The 13,766-nt window shown below is 41.7% G+C and overlaps 1 protein-coding gene across 6 annotated transcripts in view; it reads left to right on the forward strand.

Annotated features, from left to right (window-relative positions):
• ACSM1 (acyl-CoA synthetase medium chain family member 1) overlaps positions 1 to 13,766 on the forward strand; it is a 72,383-nt gene that overhangs the window by 56,382 nt on the left and 2,235 nt on the right. For all 6 annotated transcript variants that reach the window (XM_070460969.1, XM_070460974.1, XM_070460971.1 and 3 more), the window contains 8 exons: positions 146 to 286; positions 1,041 to 1,200; positions 3,092 to 3,171; positions 5,887 to 6,010; positions 8,201 to 8,281; positions 8,828 to 8,929; positions 11,695 to 11,822; positions 12,714 to 12,813. In XM_070460969.1, the coding sequence (XP_070317070.1) occupies positions 146 to 286; positions 1,041 to 1,200; positions 3,092 to 3,171; positions 5,887 to 6,010; positions 8,201 to 8,281; positions 8,828 to 8,929; positions 11,695 to 11,822; positions 12,714 to 12,813 (916 nt within the window). The remainder of the gene's footprint in view (positions 1 to 145; positions 287 to 1,040; positions 1,201 to 3,091; positions 3,172 to 5,886; positions 6,011 to 8,200; positions 8,282 to 8,827; positions 8,930 to 11,694; positions 11,823 to 12,713; positions 12,814 to 13,766) is intronic.

Genomic DNA, 13,766 nt, shown 5'->3' on the forward strand with positions numbered 1-13,766 from the left:
CCATAAACTTTGTTTGATGCCTAATACTGGGAGTTACAAACCCCATTTTTCTAACTCAAAGCCTCATATTGTTTCTTTTGCTGCCCCAGAGAAGGAAAAAGTAAGAAACATGACTTCTGTCCTTTTGCATTGAATTCCTTTGCAGATCAGCCTCCCCAGATCACATCTGTATTAAGTCAAAGACCCTGGACCCAATGGCCATCTTCTTCACCAGTGGGACCACAGGCTTCCCCAAGATGGCAAAGCACAGCCACGGATTTGCTTTACGATCCTATTTCCCTGCATGGTAGGAAAGGGGGCACCAACTTAGAAGCTGGGCCACAGATATGGGGTGGAGTGTGCATGTGTATGTGCTGGGAAAGGAACTCTAGGTGGAATTGACCCCATCCTGTTTATTCCTTTTGCTGTCTTTGGTTCAGACCCCTAAGGGTGTGAGTATAGGCTAGGTATAAGTGTTTGCTGACAGAGACCTCTGAATGTCAAAAGAGGAAACTTTGGGTCCTACCTAAGCACCTTCAGAGGAGATGGGTAGAAACAGAAGGCATTCTGAAAACCACACAAATGACAGGCCTCTGCGTCCCTGTCAGTGGCTTCAGGGTTTGGTGGGAAAGATAAAATCCTCCAGCAGTATGACCTTACGTGACAGATCTTCTCCCTCCTCGACTGTGGACAAACTGGGCGTGGAGTTTCCCAATCATGAGCTCTTAGGGGAAATAATATCTGAAACTAAGCCACACTAAGCCACTTCCCTATCGTGGAACAAATATAGAGCTGAAGCTGGGATAACTATTTAATCAATGTTAAACCAAACTCTTCTCCCTCTTCTTCCCCTCCTCCAAATAATAATATTAAGACCAAACCATGTTCTATATATTTTCTAGCTTTTCAACCAAACCAGGGGAGGAGAAGGCTTTTTGGAGACAGTTGATATCTGTACTAATGATAAAAACTGAGTAGCAAAACCCTGAGGAATGAGGGTGGAAAGAAGGGGAGGATAGTAGTCACAGTAGTATCTGAGGCCAACCGTATTTTGGAGATAGCAGGAAATTGTTGCAGCTGAAGACGTCTGATATCTTCTGGTGCCTGTCAGACACAGGCTGGATTCTGGCTAACTTGGGGTGCCTATTTGAACCATGGACAGCGGGGTCTACAGTCTTTGCACATCATCTGCCTCAGTTTGACCCTAAAGTCATTATAGAGGTAAGAAGGTTAACCTTTCAACATCAACAAACTCCCAGAAGAAAGTCATTTCAAGCTGAAAAGTTGGACCCAATTGAGAAATATTTTATTTAGCAAAGGAGTCTCTTAACACAACCCTGGCTCTGGGTTTCTTAAAGTGTGAAGCACTGAATCAATCATTGTATCAGAATTACATCAAGATGTAACCTTGAAGAAAACACACATGCCAAACCTTTCCCTAGACCTATGGATCAGACTTTGTGGACTTGGGAACCAGAATATAATTTCTGAGAAATAAAAGCAAGCTCAGGTCTCATGGATCCTGGCTCTACCAGGGCCAGGTAGCTGGAGTGTGAATGTGTGTGCGTGCATGTGGGTGTGTGGGGGTGTGTGTGTATACTCAATTTAATGATGTGTTGAGAAACAGAGGCCTTTGAATATGGCAGAGCTAGTTACTTATCCCATGTTTGACATTTATTAGTGGCACTCTGAGCTTCAGTTTCCTTATCTGTAAAATGGGAGTTTTAGTGGTTGCTATCTCCAAAATTGTTGGGAGTATTAATGAGATTATGTGTGAAGTGCTTAGCCCTGAAAGTAACACATAGAAAATACTCAATAAATGGTAGCAGTTGCTATTAAGTATACATTACGACAGTAATTGAGGTCACCTGCATGAACACCTTCTCTGTATTTCTCTTCACCTGAAAATTGTGTCTCCACTCATTCCCCTGCTTTATATCTCAGAGACAGACATGCCTCTTCCCCTCTCAAAGGCCAGCTCCCACTTGGCACCTGCTGCCAGTCTTGTTCTTTTCCCTGCCCTCTGTTTGGAGCCCCTCTCTATTACTCTTAAACTCACTACACCTTTTCTCCTGTATTTTCAATCTGTCACTATTCATTGATGCTACTCCCTCAGTCAATAAACATTCAAAGTTCCTCATCCTAAAAATATCTTCCCTTCACCATGGTACACATTGGACCGACCCCATCTTTCCTTCCTTAATGTCAAAATTGTTCCATAGAACATTCTCCACTTGGGACAGCCACAGCCTCTTTACCCAGCTTACTCCTGAACATTGCACTCTTCCAAGACCCTGCCCTCAACTTTCCCTCCCTTCCAAGTAATTTCCTTCTCTTCAGTTTCTCCAGCAGGCGCATCTACTCAGATGGCTCTCAAAATTATCTCCTCTTTTCTCTCCCAGATAGTTTCACCACATCTTTCTGCTGGCTGATTAGGCCTATCTGATCATCCCTTCAACACCCGAAACTGCCCCTTCAATTTCTCCTTCCCTGATCCTATATCAATATCTGCCTCTCCTGCATTATTTTCTGCCTTCATTCTACCAGTCTCTGAGGCATAAAGCTGCACAAACGACCTCAATCTATTACCTTTCCTCTTCCCCCGGCAGGTCCAACTCTCCTTTCCCTACAAAGGGTGTCCCTAAAGTCTCAGTGTATTTTAGGCTTGAGTTATTTCAAAGTATTAACTCTACAAATTTACTCAAAACTGCATTTGAAAGTTTGTTCACTATAGTTTATACTTGTTACTTCCATGAACTTTTAATAATAAGCTTTTGAATTGACTTATTATTAGTTTCAATCTCTCTTATTGAAGATGGGAGATAGTGACTAAAATGAAAGGTGTCAAATTAAAAAATTACTATTCAAATTCACAAAACTTTCCCTCCATCAATTCTTTGACCAACACCTCAACTTAGGCTTTCTTGTGTTCCCCCACTAGTACCTGACACATGCCATGTATAAAATTCGTGCTCAATTTATATATTGAAAGAATTAACAAATGAATAAATGGGCTCCCCTAGAGGAAAGATCAGAATTAAAACGCTAATAACAGATTTGTATTTTAAATGTTAATTGTACAAATAAAGTTTCTTCTCTCCTCACTTCCTAGACATTGTTCAAATATCCAATTACCCAATGCCTTGCTGCACCTTCTGTGTATCGAATGATTTTGCAGCAGAATTTTGCCAGGTAAGGTAGAAGTGGCTGTGGCTGGTAACAAGAACATTTGGGTACCATTTTAAGTAATCTGATACACTGAAGTCTGTTTTTAACTATGGTTCTTTGAGGATATTCTATGTGTGTGTGTGTGTGTGTGTGGTAAGTGTTGGTGGTGATAATTAGCAGCCAGTCTTAGTTCTTTACACAGGAATCAGAGAACCAAATGAAACATTGAGTGAACCGTCATCATTTTGTTTCTTTTTCTTTTTTAAGCATTTTTGTTGTGAAATAAACATACAGAAAACATTTACTGAGTTGCTGAAAACAAAACATCTATGTAACTACTCACTGAAGTCATAAAAAGAGAATATTGCCAGCCCCCCACAGCCCTTCTCATGCGTCTCCATCTCCCCTAAAGGAATCTACTGTCTTGGCTTTCATGGCGTTAATTTCCTCATTTTTCCCTTAGTTTACCTCCTAAGGAAATATCCCCAGAAAAATTGTTCTATTTTACTTGCTTTTGAACCTCATGTAATTATACATTGTTCTATAGTATTTGGCCTAGTTTTTCACCCTTATGTTTCTAAGATGTGTCTGCACTGTTACCTGATACTGGAGTCAATTTTATAAAAGTACCACATTTTTAATGAATTATATTAGTGGACATTTGGATAAGTTTCATTTTGGGGTTGATTAATGCTACATCAAATTCTTGCACATGTATAGTGATACATAAACACACATTTCTGTAGAACTTCTCTGGGAAAGGAATTGTTAGGTCACACTGACATTGGACCCTACTACTTTGTTTTCCAAAGTATTCAACCAATGTATGCTTACACTAGGAGGGTAGGAGAATTCCCATTGCTCCATATGTTTGGTAGTATTCAGTTCAGTTCAGTTCGGTTCAGTCACTCAGTCGTGTCCGACTCTGCGACCCCATGAATCGCTGCACGCCAGGCCTCCCTGTCCATCACCAACTCCCGGAATTTACTCAAACTCATGTCCATCGAGTCGGTGATGCCATCCAGCCATCTCATCCTCTGTCATCCCCTTCTCCTCCTGCCCCCAATCCCTCCCAGCATCAGGGTCTTTTCCAATGAGTCAACTCTTCGCAACAGGTGGCCAAAGTATTGGAGTTTCAGCTTCAGCATCAGTCCTTCCAATGAACACCCAGGACTGATCTCCTTTAGGATAGGCTGGTTGGATCTCCTTGCAGTCCAAGGGACTCTCAAGAGTCTTCTCCAACACCACAGTTCAAAAGCATCAATTCTTCTGTGCTCAGCTTTCTTCACAGTCCAACTCTCACATCCCTACATGACCACTGGAAAAACCACAACCTTGACTAAGACAGACCTTTGTTGGCAAAGTAATGTCTCTGCTTTTTAATATGCTATCTAGGTTGGACATAAGTAGTATTAGTTATTGTCAAAGTTTTAAATTTTGCCAACCTAATATGTTTATATTCTCTGGTTTTGTTTTTGCATTTTCACGTTTGTGGATTATTTTTTAACAAACTTGAAATCTGTTCTTTGAACCTTATGATCGATCATATAACTCTTATTTAACTTACATAACTCTGAAAGTGAAATGGCTACTTCAAAATCAGAGCTAATATGTTTTAGACATAAGAGTTAAAATATTAAGGAGTTCAGTTTATTAAGATAACTGACACACAGCTTGATTTTATTCACGAACCCTCAATCTGGTTGAAGTATGTTTCCAACTTTACTTCAAATCTTATATTACAGTCTCTTCTTGTAACAACCCTGAGAAGGTGACCAAACCTAGTTAAAGTTCAACCAGGGCTTAACTATTGACTCCACTGGACACTCTGCCCATTTTATGTATTTTGGATAAAGCTCAATAAGAATGAGAAACATGCTCTCAGTGAAACCAGTCATCCTGTCCATTACTACTGGCTCTGTTTTTGCCAAGAGAGAGTGATGAGGGAGTCTGCCACCTCCCTCATCCCTAGAAGCTGTTCCAGCTCAGCATCATGCCAACTGCTACTAAGACCTCAATCACATTTACCCACTTCCTTCAGGGAATCCATCATTTTGTGATAGTTTCTGTGTTATTTATGGACATTGTCATGGAGAAATGGATGAGAGGATTTACACACACAATGTATCTGGCAAACTACTGCAAATGTTCACAGCAGACTTTTCTGTTCAGTCCAGAATTCCTTCAGGGCTGCTACCTGTGATCCTTTTCTTTTCTTACAGAAAGCTCAATCTTCCTGATGTCCTGAGCAATTCACTTCCAACCCCCAATTCATGTTCTCCAGCCAGAGAATAAACAAAAACTCTTCAATTCATATAAGTCCACTGAAGACAGTGTAGTTTTATTATCATCCTAGCATAACCTCGGGGTCTTATCCCTCAGTCCTTATGGTTTATGAAATATCCCTTTTAGCTACACAGAATGCTTCGAATGAGTTCTAGGCACACTCCCCACCCCCATTAGATCAATATCCAAATTCAATCCTGATCTCTGTGATTTAACCCCTTAGACTCACCACTACCACCACTTAGCTTCTTCTAGAGAAGTTAACAGGGACCAAAAGGAAATGAGTGACTTCCACCTGGATCTGACCATTAGTAAAATGCCCAAAGGCAAAGTAAGAAAGTGAAGAAGCAGAAGCATGAGTGATCCAGATGATAGTGCTGTTAACATCCTGGGCCTAAAGTAGAGCACCCAAGCCTAATCTGAGTCTCTGTTGACACCTTGCCTTCCCCTCAGTCTTAGGTTCCCCACCCTGGAACACTGCCTTACTGGTGGGGAAGCCCTGCTGCCCGAGGAGCAAGAACAGTGGGACAGACAGACAGGGGTTCTGCTCTACCAGGCCTACGGACAGTCAGAAACGGTAAGTGAAATGTCCCTTCTGGACCAGTCAAGATGTGCTCATCCACTGGGCTCAGGAGATAAGCTGAATCATGCTGAGGATGTGCAGAGGCACCACTGTATGCACAGCATTGCTCAAAGTCAATGGGAGGCTCCAGAGCTCTTAGCTAATTTATCCCAGACAAACTGACAGAGAAGACAATTCGTAGCTCATCCATTTGTCAAAAGACCAACGTGCTGAAAACTACTGGAAAAAAACTTAGAAAAGGGTCTAAGGACATGGTGCCACTGTACCTGTGATAATCAGTTTAAGGGAGCCCAGGAGGGGCAGTGGGATCAATGGCATTCTCCAGAAACATGCAGGCCACCACCACAGATCCTGTCCACTTCACCATCTCTTCCTAGGCAGCACCTAGAGGAGCAGGCAGGAACTAGTACTAGAAGTTCGCTAGTTCATTTCTGCCTGTTTAGAGAACAGACAGCTTTGATTGTGAGACACTAGCATGGGGAGAGACTTCTGTATACACCCCCATATACACACAGCGTGATCCCCAAAAGGATCACTGACCAGTCAGGTGGGCAGGACATTCATAGTATCAAGCGTGTCTTAACCTCAAGGACTTTATCCATGATAGTGTGATCAGGTACTTTTCTTCCAACACTTTCTCAATCCATTTCCCATGCTGGACCAATCAAGTTTCCCCTACCTCCCTATCATCCCCTTAGGTGACAGAGGGATGACTGTCATCTCAGGACCTGTAGCAAAATAGATGTTCTAGACCCAATTCACTTGTCTGACATTATTTTCCAAAACAAAAATTAAATAATCAGTTTTGGGGTCTGCTTCCAGATCTGAGAAATGTTAAGACTCTAGGTATGTCCTTGCTGGTTTACAGTTTATATTCGGACAAGGAGAATGAGGTTAGAACTACACACTACACTCACGACACTTGACCCTTTTTCTCAATGACTCATGACAGAATACTCTCTGATACCTAGATGGTGCTTCATTTCACCAAAAGTTTTCACACCTGTCCAAGCATCTGTGCAACATTTTCTACATGCCTATAGTATGACCAGTGACAGCCAGGGAGAAAGTGCTTCTTCTTCCAGGAGCTCAGACCCCCGTCCAGATCTCAACCTTCCAGTTATAGGTTTCAAGACTGTAGGCATATTACTGAGCCTTGCAGAGTCTAGCTTTCCCATCTCTAAAATGGAAATGCAATGCCAATCTTGCAAGGTTGTGATAAGGTAAATGAAAGAAACTATACACATCTCTGGGCACAGTGCCCAACTCTTACTGCATTTATGGTTTTCATTGTTGGTTTTTAGGTAGATATTGTGTTTAGATGCTGGGGGTGCAGAGATGGGTGGGACATCTCTATTCTCTGAATGCTCAGTATCTACTGAGGGAAACAGACTAACAACAACAAATATAATGCCCTATTGGCAGCAATGGAAGTGTGGGGGAAAATACTACAGAAAGAGAATCTTCCAACTTACTTTTCTTGGGACCTGAATGATAGTTAGAAGTAGTTGTTTATTGACTACTTGGTGTGTGCCTGGCACACACTCAAAAGCACTCAAAGTGATAAATGTTATAATTATCCTCCTTTGACAGAAGAGGAAATCAAGGGGGATTAATTGGTACATGGCTAGCGAAGGGTGGAGTCAACCTGTGGTCTATCTGGGTATAAAGCTCTTAACTCTAGGAAGAATGATATTTTAGAGAACTGTTAAGAAGGAAAAATCTTCATCAGGAAGACTGAAGGCGTAGGCCAGTACAAAAGGAACAACATAAACAATGTGAATAATTTCAACATAACTCTGAAAAGTAGTTGAGGCAGCTCCAAATAAATGTTTATTAAATGGACTTGTGGCCTTCTCCCGGCACACTGACACATGTCCAGCATACAGTGTGAACTCCGCAGCCTAAATTACATGCCCCCAGCCTGGAGCTTACTCCTCTGATTCTTCTTGGCCTCTCCCACTGGAATCAGATCCAGCATCAGGCTCAGTCCCAGTTCAAGTCAGATGCAGCGAATGCCTGCTGACTAGAGTTGGGTCAATACCTTCCAGCTTCCCCACAATGCTATGCTTCTTCGCATAACATTAAATGACATTTGTGAGCATGGATGCTGTGTTTGATTCTTGCAGCTTTGTGATCAGCCTAGACTCTTGGCCAACCCCAGTTCTCTTCTTTTGTCAACAGGGAATAGCTTGTGGCACTCTCCGGGGGATGAAGATCAAGCCAGGTTCCATGGGGAAGGCCATCCCACCCTTTGACATTCAGGTTTGATGGGAAAGATGTTGGCAGAGAGCAGTTGGTGTTGGGCTAAGATGAGACCATTGTGTGGCATGAGATGACAGAACCGGCCATGCCTTCCAGTTTTCCTTTCTCCTCTTCTGCCTACATTTCCTCTAATTTCCTGGGGAGGTGTCTGGTGAGAACTACAATGTCCTGGGCACGAGTGCAGTTTGCCAGGACAGCGAGAGGCCTCACTCACCCAGCCTGGTGAAAGAGTACTTCTAGCAGCCCTGGAGGCTCTCTCCACTACTTTTGTTTTAGTCTTTCCTGATCCATGTTTTCTAGCTTGAAGACACATTTGGGATGCGTATATATCTATGAAACAAATAGATGCACCCATGACTTGGATTTCACCATTTGCTGGCTTCGAAGACTCCTGACAGTTTTATTATTTTCTGAGATGGCTCCTCTATCCCAACCCCGTTCCCCAGTTACCCGTACTGTGTCACATGAATAAGCCAGGCAATATTTGGGTGGGGCAGGAATGTTGGGGATCCTTGCAGGGTGGGATTCACAGATCTCTTGCTCCAGATCATTGATGACAAGGGCAATATCCAGCCTCCCAACACGGAAGGAAGCATTGGCATCAGGATCAAGCCCACCAGGCCCATAGGCCTCTTCATGTACTATGAGGTAAGAACACACCATCTGCTTCCAAACAGGCTCCAAGAATCCTCACAGGGAGCTGTGTAGGTGATAACAGACTGGACTCAACTCTGCATCCTGAAACTTCTTCCATCTTCCTTTATTCACGCCAAGTCAATGAAATCTGCTTTAATTAATCTCAAAGCTCATAATGTGGTCCCACATCCCTTTCTATCATAACCCATCTGACACTTACAGGATAGATAATGGAGTAGATAACAGCTTAACTTCAGAACCAATAGACTTGAAGTCCAACTATCTCTTCTGGTTAAGAATGTTGGCTTTGAATGGGTCCAAATCATACCAACCTACTACCAACAGGATGCACACAGATCTATGAAATCTTGCTGAGCCTCCAGGAGTGTCATTATCCCCTATTTCAGAGGAAGAAACTGCAGATTGAAAGCTTGACATGTCTTCCCCAAGACAAATAAATGGCAGGATTAGGGTTCAAAGTGATGTGTTTTAGGGCCCAAACTCTAAATGAGAAATTCAGTGATTAGAGAAATCTACAATAAAGGAATCTACAAAAAATATAAGGAAACCTGCTATAACTCTTCATCAGACAAACTCTAGCTAGCAGTGGCCACTAAAAGGAAATTCTCAGCTTCCAAGATTGACTGTGTAAGTGTAGACAAACCCTGAAACTGATCTCAGACTCCATCCCGTTTCTATAAAGTCACAACCACTGGTGTCACTGTTGTCCTCACACTATGGCCTGAAGTGGGAAGGGAATCCTGGTTCTCTTGTGGTGCTATGTTGAGAAGCAATTATGCAAGCCTTAGCCTTAATTCTCAGTAGCACAGTTTAAAGGTTGGATAAAAGAGAAAGAAACACAGAGTAACAGGCATATAGATCATCAGTTCTTAATCCTGCTTACAAGTTAGAATTATTTGAGGAAATATTTTTTAAATGGTAGGATCCAACCACAGAGATTTTTGTTAAATTGAATTGGGGTGGTCAAGAGAAATGACTTAAAAGAAAAAAATTGTACATGATGTATTTTATTTTGCAAAAGTGTCTTCACATATGGCCACATCGATTTCTCCCATTTCACATGCTCTCATGGCAAGGAGACATCATGTTGCATTAAGATTTGTTGGTTTATATTCTGTTCTTTCATTTCCTTTTTCTTGAAGTAAAATATATATTTATATATATTTAACATAAAGCTTACTCTTTTCACTATTTTTGAGCATACAATTCAGTAGCACTGAGTAAAATTTATAATATTGCATAACCATCACCACTATGCATCTGCAGAAAAATTTCACCATCCTCAGAAGAAATTTTGTTCCCATTGAACTGTAGCTCCCTACTCCCCTTCCATGGGGTTGTTCTGTCCATTATTGAAAGTAATATATTGAACTCTTTAATTTTTATATAGAACTGTGTATTTCTCCCTTGAATTCTGTCAATGTTTATTTTATATAATTCTGATTTCTCCCTTTAATTCTGTCAGTGTTTGCATCAAATATTTGGTACTAGGCTATTAAATGCATTCTTGCTTCTAAACGTTATATAGTCTTGGTGAGTTAACCCTCTTTTCAATTTATAATATCCTTTTCTTATCACTTGTAACAGATTTAACTTCAAGTTTACTTTGTCTAATGTTATTAGATAGCTACCTCAGCTCTCTTTTGGCTCCTAATTGAAGGGAATATCTTTTTCCACACATATGAGTGCAGATAAAAAACTAGGGAAATCTGAGTAAGATTTGTGGATGGTATCAATGTTAATGTCCTAGTTGTGATATTGAACATTATTTTTGCAAGATGTTACTATGGGGAGAAACTGTGTAAAAGGTAGGTAAGATCACTCTTATTATTTCAGATGAAAGCAGAGTGTTAGTTGCTCCATCATGTCCAACTCTTTGGGACCCCATGGACATGGGGTAGCCTGCCAGGCTCCTCTGTCCATGGAATTCTTCAGGCAAGAATACTTGAGTTGGTTGCCATTTCCTTCTCAAGAGAATCTTCCCAACCCAGGGATTGAACTCCTGCATTGAACTCCTGGGTCTCCTGCATTGCAGGCAGATTCTTTATCATCTGAGCCACTAGGGAAGCCCATATTATTTATTATGCTGTGTTTAGTCATTTATTGTGTCCAACTCTTTGTGACCCCATGTACTGTAGGCCACCAGGCTCCTCTGCCCATGGGGTTTCTCCAGGCAAAAATACTGAAGTTGGTTGCCATTTCCTCCTCCAGGGGATATTCCCAGCCCAGGGGTCAAACCCACCTCTCTCACTTCGCAGGTAGATTCTTGACCATCTGAGCCACCAGAGAAGCCCAATTATTTCTCATAACTGCATGCAAATCTACAATTATCTTAAAAGTTTAATTAAAACACCATTTTCATAGTCTTTGTGTGAGGCTCAAATAGGTAATATTTTGATAAGAAAATTCATTCAGCAACATTTATTGACACCTCCCATCTGTCCAGGCACTGTGTGAATGCTGAGCTTATAAGAGAGAATAAAATAAATGGAGTTATACTCTAGTAGAAATTTTATTCTACTGGAGTACCACACAAAATTGAGTTGTTATTTTTTTTTAATGCTCTTAAAATTTGTTTAGTATTGTTCATTATTTTACCCGTAGCATGCATTGAGTGCTTGCATGCAATGAAAATAGAGATAAAAACTGCCCAAGTCGGGTAGAGCAGGATTTGAAGCCAGTATCTGAACCCTGTGTTGAGGCTCATCATCTCTAAACTCACTGCTTTCAACAAGGGAGTGCTGTTCTCTTTGCAGAATAACCCAGAGAAAACAGCTGAAGTGGAATGTGGGGACTTTTATAACACCGGGGACAGAGCAACTGTTGATGAAGAGGGCTACTTCTGGTTCCTTGGGAGGAGTGATGATGTCATCAATGCATCCGGGTAGGTGTAGCTGACCCTAGCCAGAAGGTATCACTCCCATATGCCTAGTGGAATCTAGCTTGCCCAGACATTCCTTCGTGCGTTGGTGATAAGACTCTCAGACTAGTTCTGAAGCAGGGTAAGACATCATGCAATTTAAAGGGGCTGGGAAGGAAAACTTTACTTTGGCCCCTCTTTGTTGAGGGAGCTTATTCTGTGTGCTCCTCTGATGAAGCACAGAAAAACATAACAACAACAATAATAAAATTCACCTTTATGGAATATGTATTATGTGACAGTGCTCTGTGCAGTGTTTTATACAATCCACTTCTCAATGCTAGAAGGTAGATGTGATTATCCCCATTCTATTTTTGTTGTTTTTTTTTAATTGTAGGGAAGGTGGCCCACACTGTGCAGAATGAGGGACCTTAGTTGCCTGAGTGGAGATTGAACCCATGCCCTCAGCAGTGGAAGCACAGAGTCCTAACCACTGAACCACCAGGGAATTCCCTTGATTATGCCCATTTTACATGAGGAAACGGAGCCAGTGACCGGTGAAAAAAAACTTGCCTGAAGTTTCAAAGACAGTAGAGGGTGCAGCCCAGATTTATAATTATAATTATAAATTTATCATTTATAAAGAAAATAAAATGACACATTACATAGTTTAGGAACAGGACATAAAATTTCAACAAATGTTAAAGATAAAGAGTTTTCATGCCAGAGGAAGCTGCTTGACTTCAGGAATTCACATTTCAGTCCTCTGAACACAGGCCTTTGCACAGGCCTCTGGCTCCCTCTGACAGTTTCCTTCTGTGCCAGGGGAAGATGTATCTCTCCAAAAGGTGAGATCTGAGGGCCTGGGTCACCATAGCCCTGGAATTTGCTCAGAAGGAACCATTGGTCCTGCAGGTACCGCATTGGGCCAGCAGAAGTAGAGAATGCCCTGGCAGAACACCCAGCGGTGGCCGAGTCTGCTGTGGTGAGCAGCCCGGACCCGGTTCGAGGAGAGGTGAGGAGGAGGACATGGGGGTCATCGTGGCTGGGTGTGGGCCTGGGAAGACCCAGGTATGGTCCAGGCCCATACCTACCCAGCCTTGGGTGGAGGGAGGGCCGTCAGTGTAATGTGCACTTATACCACGTTGTCAGCAGGCAGCACTGTGGCCTCTTCTTTGACTGAAATGATGCTGATTGGGAATGCCGCTGCTGATGCCATCTAGGAGTTAATGAACGCTTTCGATGCACTAGTTCATTTATCCCTCACAGAGCACAATGAATTAAGGACTTTTTTTATACCTTTTTACAGAGAAGGAAACAGAGGCATGAAGAGGTTAAATAACTTGTCTGGATTACACCGCTAATGAGTGGTAGAGTCAAAAGGGAAATTGCGGACTCTGGGTCCAGAGGATACATTCATTGATTCAACAAGTGTTCATTGAACACCTTCTGTGTACAATCCCTGTGAAATTAAATGAAGACATAAATAATATGAAACTAAGAGATTACTAACACTTATTAAATGCCAAGTTTTAGCAATTATTAAATGTCCATAGAACTCTACCTACAATAATAGTGAAAATGGTGGTGATAACAATGATAGGAATGCAGATAAATTTAAACTAGCTTCATGTTTTATATGCATTATCTCATGGCATCTTTACCTAAACCTGATGAAAAATGAACCTCTTCTCTCCCCATTTCACAGGAAAGGAAATTGAGATTAAGAGAAGTTAAGTGATTTTTTCCGGGGCAAAAAGTGGAAATCAGAAGTATTTGGATTTCTAAAAGCTCAATTGTCAATTTGTTTTTCCATTAATTTAATGAGCATTTACCCTTTATTTTATTTTTGGCCACACAGTGCAGTGTGGTATGTGGGATCTTAGTTTCCTGAACAGGGATGGAACAGTGCCCTCTGGTGCAGAGGAGAGTCTTACCCATCGGAAGTGCCAAGCATTTACTTTTGGA

The sequence above is a fragment of the Odocoileus virginianus genome, chromosome 33, assembly GCF_023699985.2.
Source record: "Odocoileus virginianus isolate 20LAN1187 ecotype Illinois chromosome 33, Ovbor_1.2, whole genome shotgun sequence".
In the NCBI taxonomy this organism is placed as follows: domain Eukaryota; kingdom Metazoa; phylum Chordata; class Mammalia; order Artiodactyla; family Cervidae; genus Odocoileus; species Odocoileus virginianus.